Raw genomic sequence first — 23,376 nt, 5'->3', positions numbered from 1 at the left:
TACCTAAGTGATGTTCGTTAAAAAATATTTAGCAAATTTAGGGCAACGGCCTTAGTGCAAGTAAAGACCTCTTTTCAGACTATAGCTATTTTATAAATTAGTTATAAAAACAACTAATTCTTAATTGTTTAGTAACCCTACAAATAGTTTATCATAAGGCATGACGTCAGTTCGCAAATAGTGTCAATTTCTTTACATATGGCGCCGATTCGTCCCCTTGCGTGTACGCGGTTCGCTTCCTAGCACAGCTACATAACTTTCTTAGAACAGCGTTGACAAAGCCCTTATAGCAGAATATCTGGTTAAAAATCAGGAGACGACTGGTTTAAACCCATAGAGCTTATGACACAACTCATGTGAAACTATAGAACAAACAAAGCTACCGCTAGCTTCCATATAAGACCCATAGATAGCTTCAAAAGCGCTGAGTTAACTAATAAAAATAAATTTAAGTTCGTCAGCTCAAATTTCACCTAACCATACATATAAGTTTTATGCAAAAATGATCAACCACTTTGTTGAAAATCGACTGCAAATACTAAAGTTGATATCACAACGCGCATCTGAATACGCGCAAATTTCTCATGACTGCCTCGATTATAATGCTGGAATGCATGAGATGTGCTTAACTACATTGACGAACCAAGTCTAAACCATAAAAACCAGGTCGATAGGACGATGATTAAACTGTGGAACGTAGAAAAAAATTCTTTTCACTTAATCACGCGTATCGTTTAGTAGTCACGTAGAACAAAATAGATAAGCTGGAAGCCAAGGAACTTCTGACATAAGCCATCTACGGCACGAGGTCTAAATCATTTCTCTTGTTACTTTCATAACGCTCAAAAACTTCTTAGGTCACGATGATTCGCATTAGCTTCTAAACATTATTTTCTAATACCGAAATAATTCGGTTCACTATTGCTTAAAAATTCTGGCATTTCTGGTTTTTCTTCTGTTTAAAATGTCCCGCCGCAAAGCTATGGCTTGCGCGATACTATGATCTCTCGTATCTGATTCGTAGGGTATTCATTTGTTTGCTGATGACCTGCAGTCCTCTTTCATGAACCGCCCTACTACCATCGGCGGAGACGACAACAACAATGCGTCTATTCAGTTTCAGTTACCCACACTCCTTCTCTTCGTCTTTGTCTCGACAAGCGAGCTGTTCCTGTGTGTTTACGTTTACGTTAAAATGGCGAACTGAAAGGAGAGAAGTGAGTGCAAATTTTGTGTGTGTGTGTATGTGGATTAAGAGTATTGTTCCTACTCGACGTTTGCTGTTGCCCTCTTTGGGCACACGCCTGCGCGCTAGGGTAATAGTACCTGTAGCATAGGTTTTTATGGTCTCTCTTGATGATACAGTTCTGGGTGTAACACGGAAAAGGCACTCGTCCCCTTTTCTCACAGCTCTCATCTGGTCGTCATCGATTGAGCCTCGGGGTCTGTTGTAAATGCATACAATTGGCTCTTTTTTTCTAATGTTTCTATTATCAACTTTTAAGTGTTGTACATTGACGTCGTACAGACCACTAAACGACATTAGTTAGCTTTTGTGAACAATCGAGTGGATACCGAACCATAGCGGATCACTGATTTGCTTTGCGTGTGCAGATGATTAAATTATAGTCATGTTAAAAGAAAACAGGAAGTTCCGATAACTCTGTAGATTATACTGAAGAGAACAGTAACCTTTGTTCGCGGATAGAGACCGCTTCTCTATCCTGCATATAACGTATCATTATTGCCGGCACAGACTGATGGTATTTGGGTAAAAATCCAAATCATCACTGTATCGTTTGGGTACTCGATAATATATATACATATATGTATATATACACATGAATATGAGTGTGCATCTACCTAGAGTGATATGTAATTCTTCCAGCTGACAAGTGTGCGTTTCATAACGACTATTATGAGGCTAGTCAAATTATCAATCGCCAGTTGCCAGTTGTAATATAGATACTGTCAAGCCACGCAATTTGTGCAGTTTCTCAGGGGGTGCATTAGCAATCCCCACCATGAAGGAAATGTTTGACCTTATGTGATATGTCAGTTTTTAGCATTACAATAGGTTCATCGGCACCGAGAAGCAAACAAGTCCGCTGAAACAACAACGTTTTCACGTCCCTTTCCCGGAAGTTGTTCACTATTTGCTTTCAGATGCCGAAAACCGATCACAACGGTTAAGCTGAGAAGGATATTGACGTACTGATAACGTATACAAGAATAAAAATAAAAGCATTTCAAATCTATGCTTCTGATTGTTGGCCGATAGACTATGCACTCAGTGCTTGTTGTATAAGACTGTGCATAAAGGTCACAACGCCCGTTGTTTATGTAAACTTTCTCACTTGTTGAATACTTTGAGCACTGTTATTATCTATGAAACTGTGTAGGTAAATGCAAAAGTTACGTCGTCAGTCTAGTGTAAGACCCATATGTAGGTGTTCACATTGTTTTGCGAAAAAATTAAGCTTGATACAGTCCGTTGTTAATACCATAGAAGCTATTTCATATTTCACAATAGCAGGGTTACACCGAAGGAATGAGCTGAAGTAATGTATAAACTCCTGTGTTTTTACACTGACTTAAACATTGATTCTTTGCAGTGCCGTTTAGATTTCCCTCAAGAAACTTATAGATATTGTGATTTTTCCAACTTTTGCCCCCTTTTTTTTTATTTTTATAAAGCGACGTTGTTAACTAACAAAACCTGCATCGTATTATGAGTACAAGTCATACAACCAACTTTTTTGACGAGGAATCGACTTTCCTATCGATAGCGCCTACTGCTTAATTGGTACAAACCAATACAGAGACTACATTTTCTATCCAGAGTGAAAACGATACGTATGTTTGATAACTATTTATGCATCACTATTAAGCTGGTCGCATTTCGTAAAACGAGAAGAAAGATGAACCGTGGTTTTTAGGGTACGCGAATACAAACCAAAGGCGAGATCACATATTGACTACTATATAACCTAACAGAAAATAGGGATCGAAACAGTCTATCAACCATTAGTGAAGATGAAGTTACAATAGCAACATTTCGTGGTGATCTATGAATTTTACGTAGATAAAGATAGCGTTGTTAAACCCTAACAGGTCTGCCCGCCATTATTATATTAAGATTGTGATGTCTTTGTACATTGGCGATACCGGTTGTCTCCTGTGATCAACTGGGCTAATGGGTCAAAACGAGTAAATTCGACAAAAAGATTTTGCCTTTTTATTGGGATTGAGCAAATCATTTTTGGTGTTCATGAGTTTCGCTTATCTCTAGATCAAATGTTTGAATCCATATCGCCGCCTACGGATTTGATGACTTTAGCTTCAAGAGGATGTTTAACCAGATTTTAAGATTCTTTTTTGGCGAGAGTTATGCTGCTTCTCCATTTTGATAGAGAGCGGAAAGGGTCACGATCTATCGGCGCAATGTGCAGGAAGTGAAAAGCCTACTGAACAATATCAAACTTCTGGGACGGTTTCTGCGCTGCCACTGTCTAGCATTGTAATGAAGCAGGACGACTAAATGTTTTCTGATGATTTTTTTCTGCTAGGTAACCTTATTAACTTAACGGAAGTGAACTCCATAGAGATTCTGATGAACCGTCCTAGCTTTTTCAAAAATTTGGAGGACCTTTACAGCCTTACTAAAGCTTTGTTTGAGTGGTAGTCCGGTCTGGGTCTCGGTTGAGACCTTCTACGTGAAGCTACTCATGCCTTTTTAGTTTTTATGTTAGCATATAGACCCCACATTTCTGATATTATGATGATTTGTAGAACAGTGTGTCATAGTCGAGACGTGTAAGTCTAAAATGTTCTTTCTTCACGTTTGCATACTTGAGCATCCTATTGTATTAAAGAGCGCATTAATCGTACTGTTGCAGGTAAAAATCAAGTTGAGCCTGTTTTCTGTTGCAACGATATAATAAAAATCGTAAACTGAGAAAGGCATAAATCTGAATGATAGCGCGAGAACAAGCGTGAAGAAGGGAAGATGTCCAACATGCCTTGGCCACCCGGCCACTTCCGTATAGGGCAGCATAAGTCACAGTATAGACAACAAGCACGGTAAGTCATAATCTAAGTGAGCAACGTGCTTTTCTCCAAACAAATCACTACTCTTCTCTAAAATGTATTGAAGTTAATGTCTTTTCAAGTTTTCAATAAAATTTGCCTTCAAAAAGTTAGTCATCAATCAATTATTCAAATGTATGTTATGCGCTTTCATTTCTAATTGAATCTAATTGAATCAAATGAATGTGCCATAAAATACAATAAGAATTCCCGAGTTATAAAACTAAAATGCTCTTAGCTCTTAACTCTTTTGAGTTAAGAGCTAAGAGCAACAACCATAGAAGTAGAAAGCACTTCGTCGTTAGCAGCCAAGCTTAAGCTTTTTTCGCGGCAGCGATAGATGTTCATAAAAAAATTGTTAGTCAATTAGCACAGTAATAAACAATAAGGCAAACGTAGAGATAGATCTATTTAATTTAGTATGCATCACTGTAGCATTGAAACGTTCCTATAATTTACAGAATTTTTCGAGGCCATCGGAATAGTCAACAAAATGGCAACGCATACGTTGCATCACATCCGCGCCAATCGTTCATTTCAAAAAACCATGCGGTGCGCCAATTTGAAAGCCTTGACAGGCTTCGCCAAGAAAATCGTTTTTGTGACATTAATATTGTGGTCCAGGGAAAGCGATTTCCCGCCCATTGGGTTGTGCTTGCCGCTGCCAGTCCTTACTTCGAGGTAGGTTTTTATTTAAATTTTTAATAAGCTGAGCACTCCAGTATGCCGGTCTAAACACAAATAGCTTAAAATAGATACGTAGTTCGGAAATACAGGACGATGTGATGTGTATTAATTTTCAGGCAATGTACCGCATGAACTTTGTGGAGACTCAAACAAATGTGGCCACTTTGCATGAGATCGAAAATCCTGAGGTGTTCCAGATTATTCTTGACTTCATATATAAAGGAGACATTGAGGTCAGAGAGGAAAACTGCCAATTCCTTTTGGCAGCCGCCAATATGCTACAACTCCCCGAGGTTAACTCTTACGTTTTGCTTACTTCTCATTAATTTATGATCAGATTTTAATATTTAACTAACTATCTCCACCTTATTTTTCGTTCCCAATCTAATTCTGTAAAATACGACAAATGGTCTTTTACCACTGAACAACCGGCAGAGATCCTACATTGTCCTAGGCTGAAAATGAAGGAAGGCTAGTATGTGTTTTCTCATCAAGGCGATCGAAATAGACGACATTTTAATGTAAAATGCTGTGGTTGTTGCTAATATGTGTTGTAGGTAGTTGGCTTCTGTTGCACATTCCTCAGTAAGCACCTTCACCCGTCGAACTGCGTAGGCATCTTCCGTTTCGCTGAGCTACATTCGTGCATAAACCTCAAGCTAGACGCCAAACGTTTCATTGAGTGCAAATTCACTGAAGTTATAAAGGAGGACGAGTTTCTGCACATTCCTCAGCAAACTCTTCAGGCGTTCCTTCGAAGTGAAGGCTTATCGATCGACAACGAATGTCAGGTGTTTGACGCCCTGATGACCTGGATACTACATGATGTGAATGCTCGTCGGCGCTATGTCTACGATCTACTGCCAGATGTCCGAATTGCAGTTATGTCGAATAGAAAAATCGACCAATACCTTGAGCGCTGTCCCGATGGCAAGTTACGTGAAGATATCCGGGCAATTCTCGCCGACTATCGTATGCGGTTGAAACAAACGAGCCAAGGAGAAGGCCGTTTCGATGTCCGTTTACAGCCGCGTATGTGCGCCCGAAAATCGGTGTACATTATCGGCGGAACTCATCTTGATAAAAATCAACGCCATGGTGACGATTCGGCGTTGCAGAGAGTTGAAAGACTCGATCTGTTTCGAGGTGTGTGGACTCAGGAGGCAAAGATGCCAAGCCCAAGAGCATGTCACGGCACTGCTGTTCTTAACAATACCATCTACGTCGTGGGCGGAGAGCAGAACGGACTCATATTGGCTGACGCAGAACTATTTGATCCGGTTGCGTGCGAGTGGCAGACTCTCACGCCTCTACATCAACCGCGCACGATGCATGGACTCTGCTCGGCGGACGGAGCTCTATTTGCAATTGGAGGCATCATCGGCACAGATCTAACGGATTCAATTGAACGGTATGATCCGATGAGTGATAATTGGCTTCTTCTTGATCATTCTCTCAGCAACGCGCGTGCCGGGATGGGGGTCGTGTCTCGTCAAGGACTCATCTATATCGTCGGAGGTCAGTCAACCTAGAAACGTACATATATAAACGTAACTAATTAGTTACAGCATTGAGTACGTTCTTTTGAAGACTGAGGTGTTTGCTGGATGCAGCTTGTAGAAAATGTGTGGGAGGAATAAAGTTGGCGTTAGACGTTTCAACAGTTTAGCGTCAATGTCTAAACACTGCTTGAAAAATAATTTCTAATTGGCAAAGACGTGGGTGGGAAATGAACTTGAAAAACCCAAGGTGTTAGATGCAGTGATAACGTTTCACATACTATATTTTGAGAATGACTATACAGTGTGCATTTGTTCATCTACCTTTTATTATTCATCATTGTTTTTATACGAAATTTTGCAGGCATAATTGATAATCGTCGTATGGTGAATACAGTGGAAGTCTACGATCCAACGACGGGTGTTGTATCTCAATTAGCGGCAATGAAAAACCCTCGCTCAAATATGGGTATAGCTGTGCTACACGATCATATATATGTGGTAGGCGGCAACGGAATTCGAGGCCCCTTGTCTTCAGTGGAACGGTATTCGATTGATGAGGTTAGTACTTAGTTTTGAAATTAACGATTAGTCTGTGTAGTTTTATTCCAAACTTCTTTTCGCTTTAGACTCTTTTCGACTTTGTTTTAAGGCGTGCGGCATTGTCTAAAGAAACGCTTTAACCATGTGGACGACCATTTCATAAAAGCTTTTGAAATATACAACACAGGCAAAATGTATCTGCTAAACACATAGAACTTTTTGCTTGCAATATGACTATGGTGCAAACGTCATTAATGGTAGAGTTACAGTGTTGTCACTCAATTTGTGTAGGCACAGATTCAAGGATCTTAGAGCATACGGGGAAGGTGTTTTGCGTGAGCGAGAAATGTCATCCTTAGCCTCAGCAGGACAAGCCTTTTTACTAAAAATAATCAAAATCGATAACGCGATTTTCAAAGCTGTCGACACTTGGGAAATGCGTACACAGACCTTACTCACTTGATAACAAATTAAGGTAGAATTACAAGAGAATCTTTCTTATCTTTTTCTGTTGATGTTGATGTGGCCTAGAATTGATCTTTATTGCCTTTGACCTTTCTGATTCTCCTTGTGCTTTAGAACACGTGGTGTGAGATATTGCCACTAAAGCGGGCACGGTTCGGTTGCTCCGCATCGGCTGTGGACAATACGCTGTACGTGATTGGTGGTAGGGTTCCGTCATCAGATTCGTCTTACGCAGATAATACACTCGATACCGTGGAGGTGTACGATCCTGAGCTCAATAAGTGGATGGATTCAAATAATACGCTGCCGATTAGTCGATGCGATGCAGGAATTGTGGTTATGTAGAAGATGTCCCACAGTATTGTTATGCTGGACGTTACCTGTAGTCGTCGTTATAATAATAATAATAGAGAAGGGCAAAATCAAAGAAATCGCCAACTAGACAAGACAGCTAACAACAATAAGGATTGCAACAATAGTTAGCAATGCATACATTTTACACTTAGACTGTTGACAATATTCAATTTAATTAACATGACCAGGCTTCAAAAAGCGATGCCGGCCTCCCGTTCATACCAGTAACAGCTAGAAAATATAACATTATTATTACTACTAATTATATAATACTTAGTAATAATAATATTGTAATAACGGTAACCGGCATGCATTAAAAGGACGTCATTATAGAGTTCACAATAATCTAGTAACAGTTATAAGCTATTAAATAATAATGATAGTATTGGTAACAGGAGAGTAACTACCTAAAATTACACACTCCAAAACACATTACGTTAGACTGAATAACATAATCATATTATTGATCACATGAATATCCTCCTATTGCACACATTGGTAGATTACGTAACTGCGTAGACAAGTGATCAAAACGACAAAAACAACAACAAGAACATGAAATGTGACGCATACCGTAAGTGTATCTAGACGTCTACGTATATATGCGAGTAAAAAATATATATATATACATATATGCCTACCAGTATAATATCTGGACACCTGTATATGCAGTGATGGTCGTAGAGCTAGTAGGGAAATTTCATTAATGTCACCTTCTGAGAAACGGTATACAGAAGGATTTTGACGCTCGCTCGGTGTAATGATACAGTTTTCCTTTCACGCTCGGCTAGGTTTGTTGTCAGGTTAGGAAATTTTTTTTTCGAAATCGGCCGCTAGTTGCAGTTGCAAAAACGATGAGCTCAGCAAGAGAAACGAAGTCAGATTCAGAGGTACGTTTTCCACAGAGTAAAAAATAATTCATAAACAATGTTAGTCGGAGATCGGAAAGATGGACATAGGACCTTTAGAAAAAGAATGAATATTGAAAAAGCGTTATCAAGCATGTAAGCCCATTTATACCCTCATTCAATAATATGGCAATTACTACATGATTATTGTACCCCTACAATTACTGTTTGTTGAGAGTGTTGTGATTTGGGCTACTGGTTTTTTTGCTTTGATTAATTAGTTTGCCGGGTAAAGCTCCGTGGTTTTTCTACTATTTCCATACATTTTCCATGCCAAATAATTTCTCGCATTTTTCTAACAAATACGACTCTGTAGTAACTAATTGTTTTTTATCCCACACTCACTGAGAGGTCCACCTAGTAGAATCCGTGCGCGTCGGGATCCGCTTTGTTTAAAATGGTCGACCGCTCTATGCAGCGGCGGGTTGATTCACTCTTTGCTACGGTACACCGTTTAACTCGCTCTGTGCTACCTGTATCAGCTTGTTCATCTGAATTGCTTCTATTTTTCATAATCAATATTCTAAGTGACAACCAAGCGACGCAAGTAACATGACCGACGCAGAACACACATACACTAATATATATATATATATATATATATATATATATGCATTCGCATGCTTGATAGTTATCCACAGATTTTTGTACATATCGCCATGAGCAGAAACAAGATTATTTACGGCTTTAGCATACACATAACAGATCAAGACACACACACATACATTCAAAACTCCTTAAAAATATGTAATAACTAGATAACAAATTACCCTGCTGACTTTTTCTAAGTTCAGTAGTAGAGCGTATATCCTGAGCATGAAAGGATATGACCCATCTGTGGAACGCTAACCAGAACGAAAAGTATGGAAAAGATTGTGCGTAAACGATGATAGCATGAATGAAAGGTAAAAAAGAAACTATGTTGAACGCTACCACGTTGAGCTTTGACAGACTGAATAGATTTGCTTTGGTAAAAAGGCAATGGTTACTGACAGAGAAAACCAGTGAGTGAAACCTTCGTTCGATGGTACTTAACCTTGAGAAGACCAGAGGTTTAGAGTCGAGTTCATCGTGTTAATGAAAACTTGAAAAACCGAACGAAAAGCCGAAGAACACCATATGATTATTAACAGATAGGAAACTTGGCGTTTTTTAACGACAATCTCGTAGAACTCAAGTCAAACTTTCCTTTTCCCATGACTCCAGCACACACTCACACACAAAGGTAATTGTATGTTGGAAGCAAATTCTACACTCCGCTGCCCCATATAGTCGAGAAGGGGAGTTGAGAGAGGGATTTGAACGAGAAATGATCTAGAGACAATTGGCGAGTAACAAAATGAAAGAGACAATGTATATCTGTCGCCTGGTGCGTGAGTGACAATAATAAGAGTACTGGAAGTCACGTTTTTCGTTCTAGATCAAATTAAGCACTATATAATAAGTATAAATAACTAACAAATATAAGCGCGTAATGAGACGCATGTTCATATATATATGAACATGCGTATAACTGTGCAAATTTATACGGCAAATGTGTAAGTGTAATCATCGTCAAGTGTGTGGACAAGAAAGCGAATGACAAACAGTAAAAGCGGGAGCAAATTTCATCATTCGTTGTTTCTACATCTGCTAAGTAACGAGAAGCAATCCCCGAATACACAACATCGCGGGTCATAGATACAAATCTATTACTTCGTCCGATTATGAAAACTGTGAGTCGGCCATTCGGTGTCTAGCTAAACACCTCTCTAGCCAATAACCAAGCGAACAGTTGGATGGCATACACGGATGCTAGCGACGGCTGATAAAGAAATGAAGGTATGGACAAATGTCATATATATATGTGCATCAAGGATACAACAAAATATATTAGAGTAACATGATTTTTTTTTTCGAGTAACTTAAACAATGGAAATATTTCAAGTAGATTTTATGGAAGGATGGTTACCTGTACCCTTATACACTTTGGCCACCCGTTTTATCTGAGTCTCTGTACTCACTAAAACCTTTCGGTACCGAAGTTTTCCATCTAAAAATTTGTTTAACTGGCTTCGAATCACTTGCCTTACATCAAATGACTGCAGCGTATGGATAGTCATGAAAAATATAACGATTTATAAATATGTCTGCTAGCTTTGACTAGCTACTGGGCACTTAGCAACATTACTGTTCTGTATTATATATCGATTATTTTTTGCTCCTTATTAGTTTATAATGTGATAGTACTATCGAGCTTTTGTCTTCTTCTTTTTCTGAATTTGCCCGTTTTATCATTTGGTTTCTGATGAATATAATAGGGTAGTAAATGTAAGGCTTATGTTGTCAGAATTTAGTTCGAACCGAACACTGAAAATTTATAATACCCTAAAATCACTCCATGCATGTGATGACCGCCGGCCACGAGGAGAATAGTTATGATAACGACTGTAATAAATGTACCAGTGAAATATATTAGTGCTATAAATATCACTATTTCATAAATTAATCATTAATTTTATGTAAATATGCCAGTGTACGGACTCAGTTGTGAAAGCTTCTCTTCTAAGTAATGCCGCCCTCAAAACTAAATAAAGTTGCATCTTTTCTGTGGTAGAATAAAACATGTGTAACATTCATCACGGCTTGGGATGCAAAAATCCCCTAATCTATGCTTAATAATTTCCGAGGTAGTTTAGCGGAGGACGAATACTGGATGGTGGAAAAATAATTATGTATTTCGCTAAAGCAAAATAATTCGCCAGCCATACTTAGATGGTCTCTAAATTTCTCTAAATAACTAGTTTCGTCTTGTAGAGTAAATTTTGCATTATCAAAAAACCAGTATCTGAAATTTGTTAAGACACAATATAGGTCTTAGTCAAGTCCGGTATAGTAAACACATTTTAAATCGATGATAAAATTATTTCAAACATTAATTGTTTTGTCGTGGAAATCGCCTGAAGAGAAGGACAATGTACATTCAATTGAATTAAGGAATGGGTGTCTAGCGTATCTCAAAATTGTTTTAAAAACGTTAATAATACAAAATGTATTCTATCGTAAAAATGACGATGCATACGTCCGCTTGTAGATGTCGCGTTGTGTATTCAGGAAGTTGCTGCAGGGAGTTCTCCGAAAAGAAAGAGTTCATAATGATTCCAATCATACAATTTTAGGGAATGGTGCCGTTATTAACGTTGAGAATGGTTCGCATTAATCAGTCTTCAAATTGTTTGCCATATTTATCATTAAGTTAACAAGTCTGGAACACTAACTTGAAGGCGGTGCTCCATTTGATTTATGCAGTGTATAGTCATTTAGTAAAAAAATTAGTATAAACGCACACGCCATGAAACGGATCCTAAAGAAAACACAGAAAAAAGGTAGTATCTGTTGCACGCCCGGTAACAAAAAGAAGAGTTCTGCATTGTGGGCTTAGCGAAGATGAAAAACGAAGCTAAGAGTAAAAATTGCAAGCGTATACCGAGCCAATATTAGTTAAGCAAGCATGAAGTGAAATAGATATAGCAAATAGATTTTCGTATGTGGATTTGATCTAATCGAATTATTGAAACGAAATGATTTTTGTCTCTACCCAGATAGTTTTGTCTGCCGTTAGTAGTTAACGAAATGAACGTGGACGCACTGCTTGAGTGGCAAACAATTTGTCACTATCTGCATTTCTACATTTGTACACATCCCCGCTACAGTATATGACAACTAAAGTGAATTATTGACCATTACTGTATGTGCTTATATATATATATATATATATATATATATATATATATATTGATATGATTATTTATATATATATATATATATACATTAATGAATATGTAAAAGATAACAATGAAGTCAATGTGATAATAACTACAGTACGATAAAAATAACAATATGGAGATAAATAACGGTATTGAAAATGCTTATCATTCACATTAGAATATACAGCGTATCACAACGGAACTTTAATAGTAGGAAATTGTGTGAGTGTGTTGGTGTATAGCTAGCTAAATAGTTTTCGCAAGGGGACAGAAGCAGACAACCTTATTATCCAGTCTATGTGAGTTATAAAGTAAATAATAAACTTAGAATATAATAAGAAAAATTTAAAGAAAGAGATAAATGGACGCACTTCTAACAACTGCCATAATGGGCTACCAGTTACAACACCATATTGCGCTGTGTATCTCTTCCACTTCTTGCTAGAGTATAATATCATTACCCTATGATAATGTAGAATTTCATTACCCTACAGCAAGCAATTACACATCCCTGCATGTATGCGGATGTGAGCCTGCGCGTTTGTCCGAACTGGACATCATTTATACAGATGAACTTATAGATACGTCTATGATTATTTGATATGACCAACATATTACCGTAGATGTGGGTGGGAGATGGGGTTCGACAAGAAAGCTGGTTGGCGTGGTTATTCTTTGCCTTTAGCTGTAAACGCTAACCTCATCACTCTATCCTGTCTGCCGTTTGTGTGTCTCTCTTAACACCACGGAAAATTTGCCCTAACGATAAAGAAGTCAGAAAAAATGCGGGCTGGTAACCACGGCTCATAAGTGTGTCATTATTCTCCTGCAATGACTGACTACGTATACAAATGGCTACACACCGCCAGCTTCGTATTCCCGTATTTGTGGCGGTGAGGGAGCATATAAAAAGAAACCATACCTATAGCTAGGATCGGGCTAGATACCAGATAGAACGATGAAGACCGAGCGCAATATGTGTGATATAATAATTACATTACTAATTAATGAAAAAAATAGATATAGACACAATGACGGAAATACATAAACATATATTTACTCCGTAATACTTACCACTCTCTTATCGACACAATAACTATATAGAGAAAAAAAATTCTATAATATAGAACGAGAAACAAAATATGCGTTGTCCGCGTCGCTCACATCGAAGCAGCCACGCGCAGCTGTTCACATCACAGAATACACAATTTGATAGAGACATGAGACGTTTTTTAATATCATAACAACACTGACAGATCCATTATAGGTTTCCTTCGATGGATCGATTGGTCAAAACAAGAGACCACTCTTTCAAAATGGCGATCATGTATATTTCTTCTGGTTTTCCCTAACCGCATACACTTCAACCGTTACTTCGATAAAAAGAACGCAAAGGAATATTTAGATACTAACGCAAGACTTGTATTTAGGTATTCATATATATATATATATATATATATATATATATATATATATATGATATAGGTGTGTCTATCGTTAGGTCCTCTACTATGTTAAATGAGATTTGAGACAGATTGCCCGATGTGTTACAAAACGAAAGGACGACAAAAACGCATCTGCGTATATATAATAAAAAAAAACATTATTATTTATAATATTGTCGCACAATCGTTGCGTAATCTATTAATTTCGGGACGAATTCCACATGATATGTAAAACATCGTTTGCTGTAAGTGTCAAGCAATTGGACTTTTAAGAAAACAATGTAGTCATGCCTAGTGAACCAATTTTGTGCTGATATATTTCGGCTACTTCGAAAAAAAATAATTACACTATATTTGTTGAGGAAATTATGGCTACGGTGTTGGAGCTTGTGTCTCTCGCGATAAAGTCAAATTGTATGAACAAAAAAAAGCGGAGAAAAGGTGTAACAAGGGGATGGTGTTAATCAGCAAAGAGAGAAACGGGGATCACTGTTTTTGTTAAATGTGGCACAAAATTAATCAGATTATTAGGGTCCGGTCTGACAACCATGTTAGTGAGCAAGAAGCTACGGGCGAAGCTGGAATATCAGCGAAGATGACAACCGGGAAAAGAATCAAGGTGCTGTCAATAATAATAACAGAACCATTATTAATGATGATAATTAATTACTATAATGATAAAAACAAGCCGTTGTTTAGTGGTAATGTTCTACTTTTTGTGAGGCGCAAACAGGAGTATAACGATTAAATTAGTATACTATAAAAGAGACGAAAAAGGAACCCTTGACAACAGACAGACGACGAGATATGTCGTAAAAAGATTAACTGGAGAAAAATGCGCCTAGCAAGAAATAAGCCAAGCGTGTTATTACAAGTTCATATAAATACAAATCCAGATATATATATATGAACGAGTTTCCAGTCAAATATGTTTAATCATTAAAAACATGAAAGTGCGATAACACGATATTATAATAGTAAGCATAATAATAGTTGTAACAACAAGAGAAATAAGAGTGTCAATAACAAATACCTCACGCTGAAACCCTATTGGAACGCCTACGACAGATCTGAACACGTCGAGTGTTCTAGAAAACGGAAGACATCTCGAATATAGAGGGTACAATCAATCGGACCATAAAAACCTAACTTGGACGAAGACAATAGCGAACGAACAGGCGGGAGAAATATCGTTGATGACAGAGCTGGGGTACAGGAATTAATAGGATTTTAAAGTAACAATAATATTTGAGAGAGAGGATTAGAATAGATCGAATAAAGAATCGTGAATCATCAGAATGGAGTGGAACTATTAGGCAAAAAAATAAGGTAAAAAACATGCAACTAACCAATTTATAATAATGTAAGTGGAATAAATTGCACGATCTCTGTTGTCGGATAAGTGATATAATGGTGTAGTTATTTTCTTGTATGTATGATTCCGTATGTTTAAGGTATCAACATTACACAGTTAAAGGAGTTCAGTGCTCGCAGCAGCCAACAAAGGTAAACACACAGCTCAGCACTTAATAGCACAAAAAGCTATTAAGGCCGTTTTAATACGGGGACTGCACAATGCAGAGGCTGTCCTAACCGTCATAATCCGAAATGCAGGTAATGTGTTTTCAGAGTAACTAACAAGGATCAACAAAACTACCCGTATTCGATCGTTTTTAATTACCTTCAAATAATCTAAATGTTGAATGAAAACATCTGACCACAGTTGATATCGTAGTCAGTTTTGATGATCCTCTATCTTTGTTTAGTGTTTTTATAGTTATATTTAGCTTTTGCAATGATTAACAATAGTTTATTGTAAAAGAAAGGTCTTAAAAATATAGGCGTTATGTATAAGTAAGCTTCTATTCCGGTCCGTTAGCTTATCAGCATTTCATAATTTCCCGCCATTTTGTTTAAACTAACTCCTTCTCGTTTTCCTGATTGTTTTTGTTGACAGCACGTGTTGCTTGTTTTCTCAGATCTCAACAGAGATCTCTTTTTGCTATTAAATAATCGTTTTTGACCGCTAAATTAATAATAAACTAACGATATTTTTCTAAATAGTGTTTCTGTGATGGGCAGGAAAATACGGAGTAAAAAGCACAACAAACTAAAACCAGTTGACCCCTTCAACAGAAAAGCGAATTCAAATACCTTTAAAGGGTAAGTTCATGAAGAGCATTAGTGAGAATGGCCCTCCATGCTAGTATTTTGGATTATTATTATACATTGACATGGCTTATTGGTTCCAAAAAACGCGCTTCTAGACAATTGTATCTATAAGTACAATATCATATATTTTCGACCCGTGGAAATCAAACATTTAGGAGCCACATCAGGTCCCTGCTGGCCTGGGCGATCTAAGTCGTTCTCATACTGCCTTCTGACAGCTAAAAAAACGTAAGTTAAGAATGTTCTTCATGAAATGTATAGCATTAGTTACCATTTAGTTTGGCCTCAAAGTAATAACTTTACCAAGAAAATCTGCTCGAAACATACGAGGAAAATAGCTTATTTACACTTATAACCTTTTTCTGAAGCCACCTTGGGACCTGCGACTGCCAGTGTAGTAACTATCCACATGGGTGTAATGATTATCGCCCTATCATATTAAGATACTTGCCATTTTATATCCAGACATAAGAGATGTTCTGTGTATTTGGCGGGCTCTTAAGTGGAGCATTGTCCATTCTAACGAGCGCTTTAGATATGTGGTATATTTGAAATGAAATAAACTATGAAGTATTCAAGTGATACTCATTTTCTAAGAATAAAAATGACAAGCCATGTTGATCGGTGCTTAATAACGCATACTTTTGTAACTTGATGTGTTTAAATCCTGAATCGGATACGTAGAAAATCAAAGCTATGTATAGATAGCTCGAGTCCATAAGGTTTTCGGTTAGGTTAGATTTCAATAATAATATGATCCTTTCCTGGTTTGTTTTGATTCCGTTAGTAAGGATGAGTTTCAAAACATGGCACCCAAAAAGCTTGGTCAAGAGGCGCCCGGTTCGCTAAAGAGGCTCTTCATTATGGATGACATGGATGGATCAACAAAACGAAAAAAAAAAAAAAAAACCAACCGAATTATAGGTTAGTATATAACCTACTTATATGTTCGCTACGCTTTTGTTAGCAGTATGCTTTGTTCAGTGTCGAACTAAATCGATGAGGGAAAATTTTGTTTCCCTCATTGCAATTGATTGAGTGCAAAATTTTGACTCAAAACTTTGTAGCGAATCTCACTCTCATAATTTAAACTTTTTACCTCAAAAGGTGTCGCGTCAAATATATCTTGCTTCCTTACTGATCGTTTATTTGAACTTTTATTAACTTATTTTTAGTTCGCACATTGAATCACCGCAACGGTACAGCATCATTCGTCTCCCAGAACATTTACGAAACAAATGAGCAATTCCTCAGGAGGTCAGTAATCAAGTAGCCAAATTGTTAAACAAAAGTTCTTAATTGTAGCACGTATTTGGAAAATGTTATCAGTGTATTGGATCGCAAGTCTAAGTTTTTGGCTCGTAGAAGTAGGTATCATGATTTCAAGCTTTGCTGTTACTAATATACTTACACATATGTGTCAATTAAAAACACTTAAAATTGGAAAATAACAAGGGTTAGATGTCTCTAATTTGTAATAAAACACCGATTTGGAATTGTGATCGAATATCGCAGGGTTTCACAGATGGCTAATAGAGCACGTGAAAAGGCGGATATCTCTGCGAAATTTGATGTCCACTTCAACGAGGATGGTTCACTCACGCATGAAGTATCTGACTCAGCGAGTGTACTTACTAGGAAAAAAAGGTACGTATTCCTTGCACTATTGTTTGTTGAACATGTTTTATTTATAAAATGTTAATTTTTCTTTGACGGAAAGGTGCTTTAGCATTTTGGATTTTTTTTTGTAATTCCTTCTGTCCATTTAAATTATTTCAGAAGGTGATCCTTACTTAAGGATACTCGACCGTCATAGGGAACACTTTTCCGAGAACTTACCGTTTTCGGGGTGTAAAAGCAAAAGTTTACAGTAAACTTAACAGGATATCTAAGTAACACAAATATTGTGTGAAATTTCTGTTGAAATATTGTTAATTTGGTGTTATTTGGAATGTCAGCTCCTCAAAAACTACATTTCGGCATATAAGCTAAATAATTCGCTAATAATGCACTCCTTTACGCAGGTGGAAAGTTTCTGAATGTATATATTTGGGATACTTTTTGTCGATGTTGCACGAAAAGAAGTTGCGTATGTGCATTATAAAGTATTGTTACTACGTAGTTTTGGAGTGAATGAATACAGTGTTAAGTGTGTGTTATTAAGTAGTGTTTGTATTTAAATGTTGTGTGTTTTTATTTAGACGACTGCAAGAGTATAAGGAAAAGCGAAAAGCTAAATCGATGATATTGAAAAAACCACGTGACATATGCGAGGAAACCAATCGTCCACCGAAGGAATTCCCTGGAAAGGAGCGATTTAAGTTCGGGGAAGTTGTACATGCACCACCAGAGATAACTGCGAAACTTAGAGGTCGTGTTACTACATCTAGTTGACAGTAATAACTAAATACACCTAAGCCAGAAAATGTATTTTTTTTTATTTATTTATTTATTTATTTTTATTATTTGACATTATTACGTAGTAGTTACTTACGTAGCCGTTTATCTTCGGTAGAATATACTAAACGATGAGGGCAATGGTCTAGTTGCTTTTGTCGACAGAGAATCTATTGATTACTCCAAACTTGGTCTTTTTCAATGACTAGGAAAGTTTGTTTCGTATCAAGTAATAAAGAACCAACCATACTAATCCATTGTAACTGTTTGTTTTTCACGTCATGGTATAGGCGCTCCTAAACGGGATCCTAAAAAAACCATTAAAAGTCTGATGTGCAATCCGGAGAACATGGGGAAGGTAAAAAAATCCCTAAGTAGTGATTCTCATACAAGCGTGGAACAGGCGCCGAAGGAAAACAAAGCAAAAGAAGTTCGGTCCGGAGATTTCGACATAAATACAATCTCTGGCCTAGAGAAGATCCGATGGAAAAGTCTTGAGGCCTCGAAAAGGGCTGAACTTGAAGTCGAGCGAGAACGAGTCATTGAAGCTTACCGAAGGCTAAAGAATAAAGCTTGATTTGAGTTTGCCGTGATTAGTCTTTTTTAAAAAAGTGAATACCTCCGGCCTAGTTATGTCAAACTTTTATTTCTAGCAAACACAATATCTGGAACTAATTAACATAGATTGTGTCAATTTATCTTTCTTCTTCGTTATTTTTATTGAATTCGTTATCGAAATACATCGAGTACTGTTGTTTGCTGTTTCGATTGCAAGAAAACAAATGCTGTAGCTAACCTTACTTCGATGTTTTACCTCGTTTAGGGCTCCCTTTGAAAATGTCAACCGTAAAGAAGTATATAAACAAATTTAATAGGCGGATGTTTTTTTGGGAAAATCTATTCTCTAAGCGGTGGCTTGAAATAGTTACATGAACATGCGGATAGCGATTTTGTAGTCCACTAGTGATTAGGGTTCTTGAGGTCTTCTGCGTTTGTATACAGAATAACCAATTTGAAATAGAAAACATTATGCGTCTCTCTACTTGTACAATATTGAATTGCTTTTATAATAGTAGTAATAGACGTACCGTAACGGAATATGAAAGCTATTGTATCATGAATGCAAATCGTTCTAATGAATCACATTACTTATATAAACAGTACCAAGTCAAGGCCTTAGCCTGACTTTGCGGATAGGCATTGTCATAATTCGCTCCTCAGAAACACCGAGCTTTTCACCATAAGTAGGGCTTCCGTCTGTAGTTGCTATTTGTCCATTTGTGTGTCCAGATTTTCTCGCATGAAGGGTTTATATCAAATTATTCGGGTAATTTGTACAGGAATTCTAGACAAATCTGTATGAAAATATATGTGGTTCCTTGTTGCTTATGTGATTTGAAGCTTAAAGACGTAAATGTTATACCAAATTTACCGTCCGATGGCGCTCGACTGTGATAACATTCTTTGGCATTTTATCGAAATATTCTACAATAGGATATTATTTTTTAGAAGACTTTCAAGATACCTGGACACCCAGTGTAGTGTCGGACTTAAATCCCAGAACCGGACTTGGATTCGCCGAGACATGGAGTCATTGAATAGCACTACGAATTGGCATTGAAAGTAAGACTATTCTGATCTCATTTAACACACCTTTAGCACCATATGAGCTTTTATGTGAGGATCAAACTAAGTTCAACTCTAATTGTACTTCAGCTTTAATTGTAAAATGTTCCGATGAAATGTTGTAAAAATCATGGACTAGATTTAAAAAAAACGAACTACAGAAAGAGAGTCCCTGAAAATCAAAGACCGAGTATAATTATGCTTTACCAAGATTTTCTACCATGCTGCGCAACCAGCTTCTAAGCATTTATTTACATCAAAGATTAGCGTTGGTAACCATAAAAGGAAAATTATAAAAATTATATAAACTAATCAAATTTCATTTTTTTTATGTGTAGCTTTATTTGATAGACTCTGTGTAGCCCTTACGGACCTTATGCGGATAGATAATGCCTATCATTAGAGTGTCGCGATGCTCTGATGTTCGTCCTGTGTTTATTTTAGGAGCTCACAATTCAGTTCAAGCTCCAGTTTTCTCACATATTTATGTATAACGCTGCGTCTCGACCGAACAGCTGTAATAAGACCAATTTGATACCGGAGGCCATCTTCTTAACTTAACAAAACCTAGAATGATGATGGCCTAGAAAATGCCTAACAGCTGTTCGCACATGAATATTAAAAAGAAGAACGGCTTAAAGTTAAGGTTAGTGACGAGCAATCGCGAACAACTTGGCGCTAACCACATAAGACCTGTAGATCGCCCCAGGAAACTATAGCTGGAGACAAGAAGGGCATGCATTATTTCACCAAGTATCTGCGAGAATGATTCTGATATACAGCATCCTTCACCAGTTTTTGAAAACTTGAAAAGAACGATGAATATTTTACCACAGAATGTTGTCATTTATGATGAAATTTTTCTCCAAAAAACCCGTCGAAACCTCACTGAAAAGAACCGAATAGTTGCAAGGAGACAAGTATTCAAAGAGGATTGTTAAGTTTAGCGAACCGCTGTATTTCCTACTGTTTTGCGGGAACGTCACAAAATATGTTTTCTATATCTGTATAATGTACAAGAGTGAGCGGATGTTGTCAGCTTGAGCCACGCGAGGTCGCCGAGTTCAAATAGCAACACGTCGAAACATGGTTGGTAATCCTTGTTTTGAGTACCGCTTTACTTTGATTTCTATTCTGTTTTTTTGAACTTCGTTTAAAAAACATCGGGAGAAGAAGTTCTTATTGGAAATGGTCTGAACCCGTGGACTAAAAGTCTCCGATATCGAGGGGTGCCGACAAAAAATGCTTATTTTCCAATATTGCTTACGAATACAACAAATGTAATCCAGCTAGTTAATAGAGCTGATTTTTAGTTTTAAGACATCTGAAAACAATATTAGACATACGGAAGATTACGTCTGCCTGTCTCGAAGTACTATCTTAACCAAAAGGAGCATTTTCAAACATGTTTACAGCTATATTAATTAAAGTCTTAACTTATTGTTTAAAACTGTATGGAAATGCGTACCAGTTATTTTCCTGATTGCTTTACAAAAAATTAGGGTTCGTCGTATTAGTCCACTTAATACAGAACATGTTTTTCAGTTTTCGCTGTGTTATTGCAAGAAAAATTTTCGAAAAGTTTATTTCTATGTCTAGGCTGGTCTACGAACAATTGAGTTAAGTGGCCATGAAGACTCAAAAAACGTCAATACAGATAACCTCTAATTCATAGAAAATGCCTCTAATGAAGAAGGTGCCACCAGCAATTTGGAAAGGAGAGATATTTACGCAGATTTTGATGTTTTCAGGCGCAGTCTAGGCGACTACGCCATCTTTCGCTTTAGAAAAGAATACTTTTACGAGAAAATTGGTTAGATAATCATCTATCTCGGTAGAGATCGCGGCGATGCGAGTCAATAAGTATAGGTTATGATAACCAAAGTATGCCATGAGGCGCATTTCTAAGTTGCTACTTGTAGTTAGTCCTAGCGCCGGTATAGTGCTAGCTAAATCTGAGAGAGAGTAGAGTGGTCTAGGTCCATGATCGGGGGGTAGGCATACTTAGTTGCGTGCTGAGAACCAGTTATCTGAAGCCATGCCTAGTACTAGTATCGGACGCACAAAATTTAAAACACTTATTAAGTGCAGGGAAAAAAATTACACCTCCAAGTTCGTCCTTCGAAAAGTATATCTGAAAATATTGATCTAAGAGCTTATACAACACATTATGGATGTAAATATATGCGTGTTTATAACGTACTGAAAAGGAACAGTTCTGTTATGTTGGATAGTTCTATTTTCTGTCATGACTGCTAAATTGATAACTTCTTTTAACTCACTGGTGGTAGATTCTGGCAGATGTCGACACAAACTGGTAAAAAGATAAGGTGCATAAATTCGGATCGTTTCCTTCTACCGTTTAAATATTACTATCGGGTAGACAAACATACGGCAAATTACTTGCATCCAAAATAAAGTTTTTAGTCAAGCCATAATTCTCAGCGCGGCCTTAGATAAACGAACGGTATTGGTACAACGGTATTAGCCATTTTAGCTAGAAAGTGGTGGACAGCTGCCCGTGTTGGGGGTATAGGCCTCCCGCTATCAATACTATAATATCGTATGCATCAGCAGTAACCGAATTAACTGCAATGGCAAAACTTGTTCGGTTATAGATATCTTCAATCTATATTGTTATATCTTACGTTATCCAATGTTGTATTTACCAGAAACAATTGTATAAAAAAGAAGATTTTCGATTTGGATAAAAAACCCTTTAGTAGTAATAGTCTTCTGACTCGGTCTGCCAGCGATTATTATTTGTATTACCAATTGACGATTAAAGTAGACCACTTTGGCCAGTCATCGTATCCAGCCTACAAACTATATTACGATTATTGGTTTCACTGAGATTGTTCCGAACTTTAAATATAATAGTCCTGAAAATAGCACTACTGCTAAAAGGTTTACAAGGGTTCATGTCCAATGCAATCGTTACATTATTTTCGTGTTTTTAAAGTAAGGTTAGTTTATTGAATTAGGCTTAATCTTTATAACATAATTTCATGTATAATTTATATAGATACCTTTATTTATTACTTCACTACACCTTGGATCTGATCAACGCAGTCACACGGATACATATCAGAAATTTCGCATACGCTCTGGCCTGGAGCCCAAACCCACGATAATTTAGCGTGCTTCCCTCTATTAGCTGTAAATTTGTGTGGCCGCTGCTTGTGTCACAGTTTTGATTTGTCGATGGAATGACCCCGGTAGTGTAACTGGATATAACGATTGTCCTGCACATTATCGTAGAAATAGATATGTAGTGAACGGTAACAAACACTGTAAACAGTTAGCTGACAATCGTCATGCGTGTCTCCCTTTCCACCCCTGTATAAACATAATGTTCGCATGTCGATGTCATTCATCTCTGGCTTGTAAGCGAATTTAGTTTTATCGCTAAATGTTATTATACTGTGTTCACCCTGCAAAGCTG

At 37.2% G+C, this 23,376-nt stretch overlaps 2 protein-coding genes across 7 annotated transcripts; both read left to right on the top strand.

Annotated features, from left to right (window-relative positions):
• The first annotated feature begins 1,144 nt into the window (after window positions 1-1,144).
• LOC111265258 (actin-binding protein IPP) lies at window positions 1,145-11,148 on the top strand. Of its 4 annotated transcripts, none has more exons than XM_022841764.2 (7): window positions 1,145-1,217; window positions 3,900-4,083; window positions 4,551-4,770; window positions 4,893-5,069; window positions 5,334-6,294; window positions 6,640-6,836; window positions 7,398-11,148. In XM_022841764.2, the coding sequence occupies exons 2-7, from the start codon at window positions 4,010-4,012 to the stop codon at window positions 7,626-7,628; spliced, it is 1,860 nt and encodes a 619-aa protein (XP_022697499.1). In that variant the 5' UTR covers window positions 1,145-1,217; window positions 3,900-4,009; the 3' UTR covers window positions 7,629-11,148. The 4 variants fall into 4 exon arrangements, with proteins under 4 accessions (XP_022697499.1, XP_022697498.1, XP_022697497.1 ...); XM_022841763.2 differs by lacking the exon at window positions 1,145-1,217 and adding an exon at window positions 1,219-1,316; XM_022841762.2 differs by lacking the exon at window positions 1,145-1,217 and adding an exon at window positions 1,347-1,443.
• Window positions 11,149-15,664: 4,516 nt separating this feature from the next.
• On the top strand, window positions 15,665-18,893 carry LOC111265257 (uncharacterized). Of its 3 annotated transcripts, XM_022841760.2 has the most exons (7): window positions 15,667-15,899; window positions 16,064-16,136; window positions 16,696-16,832; window positions 17,084-17,165; window positions 17,424-17,555; window positions 18,110-18,279; window positions 18,596-18,893. In XM_022841760.2, exons 3-7 carry the CDS (start codon window positions 16,715-16,717, stop codon window positions 18,880-18,882), a joined length of 789 nt encoding a protein of 262 aa, XP_022697495.1. In that variant the 5' UTR covers window positions 15,667-15,899; window positions 16,064-16,136; window positions 16,696-16,714; the 3' UTR covers window positions 18,883-18,893. The 3 variants fall into 3 exon arrangements, with proteins under 3 accessions (XP_086826541.1, XP_022697495.1, XP_086826542.1); XM_086970415.1 differs by lacking the exon at window positions 16,064-16,136 and having other exon boundaries at window positions 15,665-15,899; XM_086970416.1 differs by lacking the exon at window positions 16,064-16,136 and having other exon boundaries at window positions 16,700-16,832.
• The last annotated feature ends 4,483 nt before the right edge of the window (window positions 18,894-23,376 follow it).

Source organism: Varroa jacobsoni, unplaced genomic scaffold (assembly GCF_002532875.2).
Source record: "Varroa jacobsoni isolate VJ856 unplaced genomic scaffold, vjacob_1.0 scaffold_949, whole genome shotgun sequence".
NCBI lineage: Eukaryota > Metazoa > Arthropoda > Arachnida > Mesostigmata > Varroidae > Varroa > Varroa jacobsoni.
The sequence above is the reverse complement of the archived record's forward strand: the minus strand, read 5'-3'. Positions and strand labels throughout refer to the sequence as shown.

Excerpts from the sequence above, each read along its gene's own strand:
- LOC111265258 (XM_022841764.2), top strand. The coding sequence starts at position 4,010 with ATGTCCAACATGCCTTGGCCACCCGGCCACTTCCGTATAGGGCAGCAT. Across the intron at positions 4,771-4,892 it reads CTGCCAGTCCTTACTTCGAG|GCAATGTACCGCATGAACTT; the intron begins GTAGGTTTTTAT and ends ATTAATTTTCAG. Across the intron at positions 6,295-6,639 it reads ACTCATCTATATCGTCGGAG|GCATAATTGATAATCGTCGT; the intron begins GTCAGTCAACCT and ends GAAATTTTGCAG.
- LOC111265257 (XM_086970415.1), top strand. The coding sequence starts at position 15,811 with ATGGGCAGGAAAATACGGAGTAAAAAGCACAACAAACTAAAACCAGTT. Across the intron at positions 16,833-17,083 it reads AAAAACCAACCGAATTATAG|TTCGCACATTGAATCACCGC; the intron begins GTTAGTATATAA and ends ACTTATTTTTAG. Across the intron at positions 18,280-18,595 it reads GATAACTGCGAAACTTAGAG|GCGCTCCTAAACGGGATCCT; the intron begins GTCGTGTTACTA and ends GTCATGGTATAG.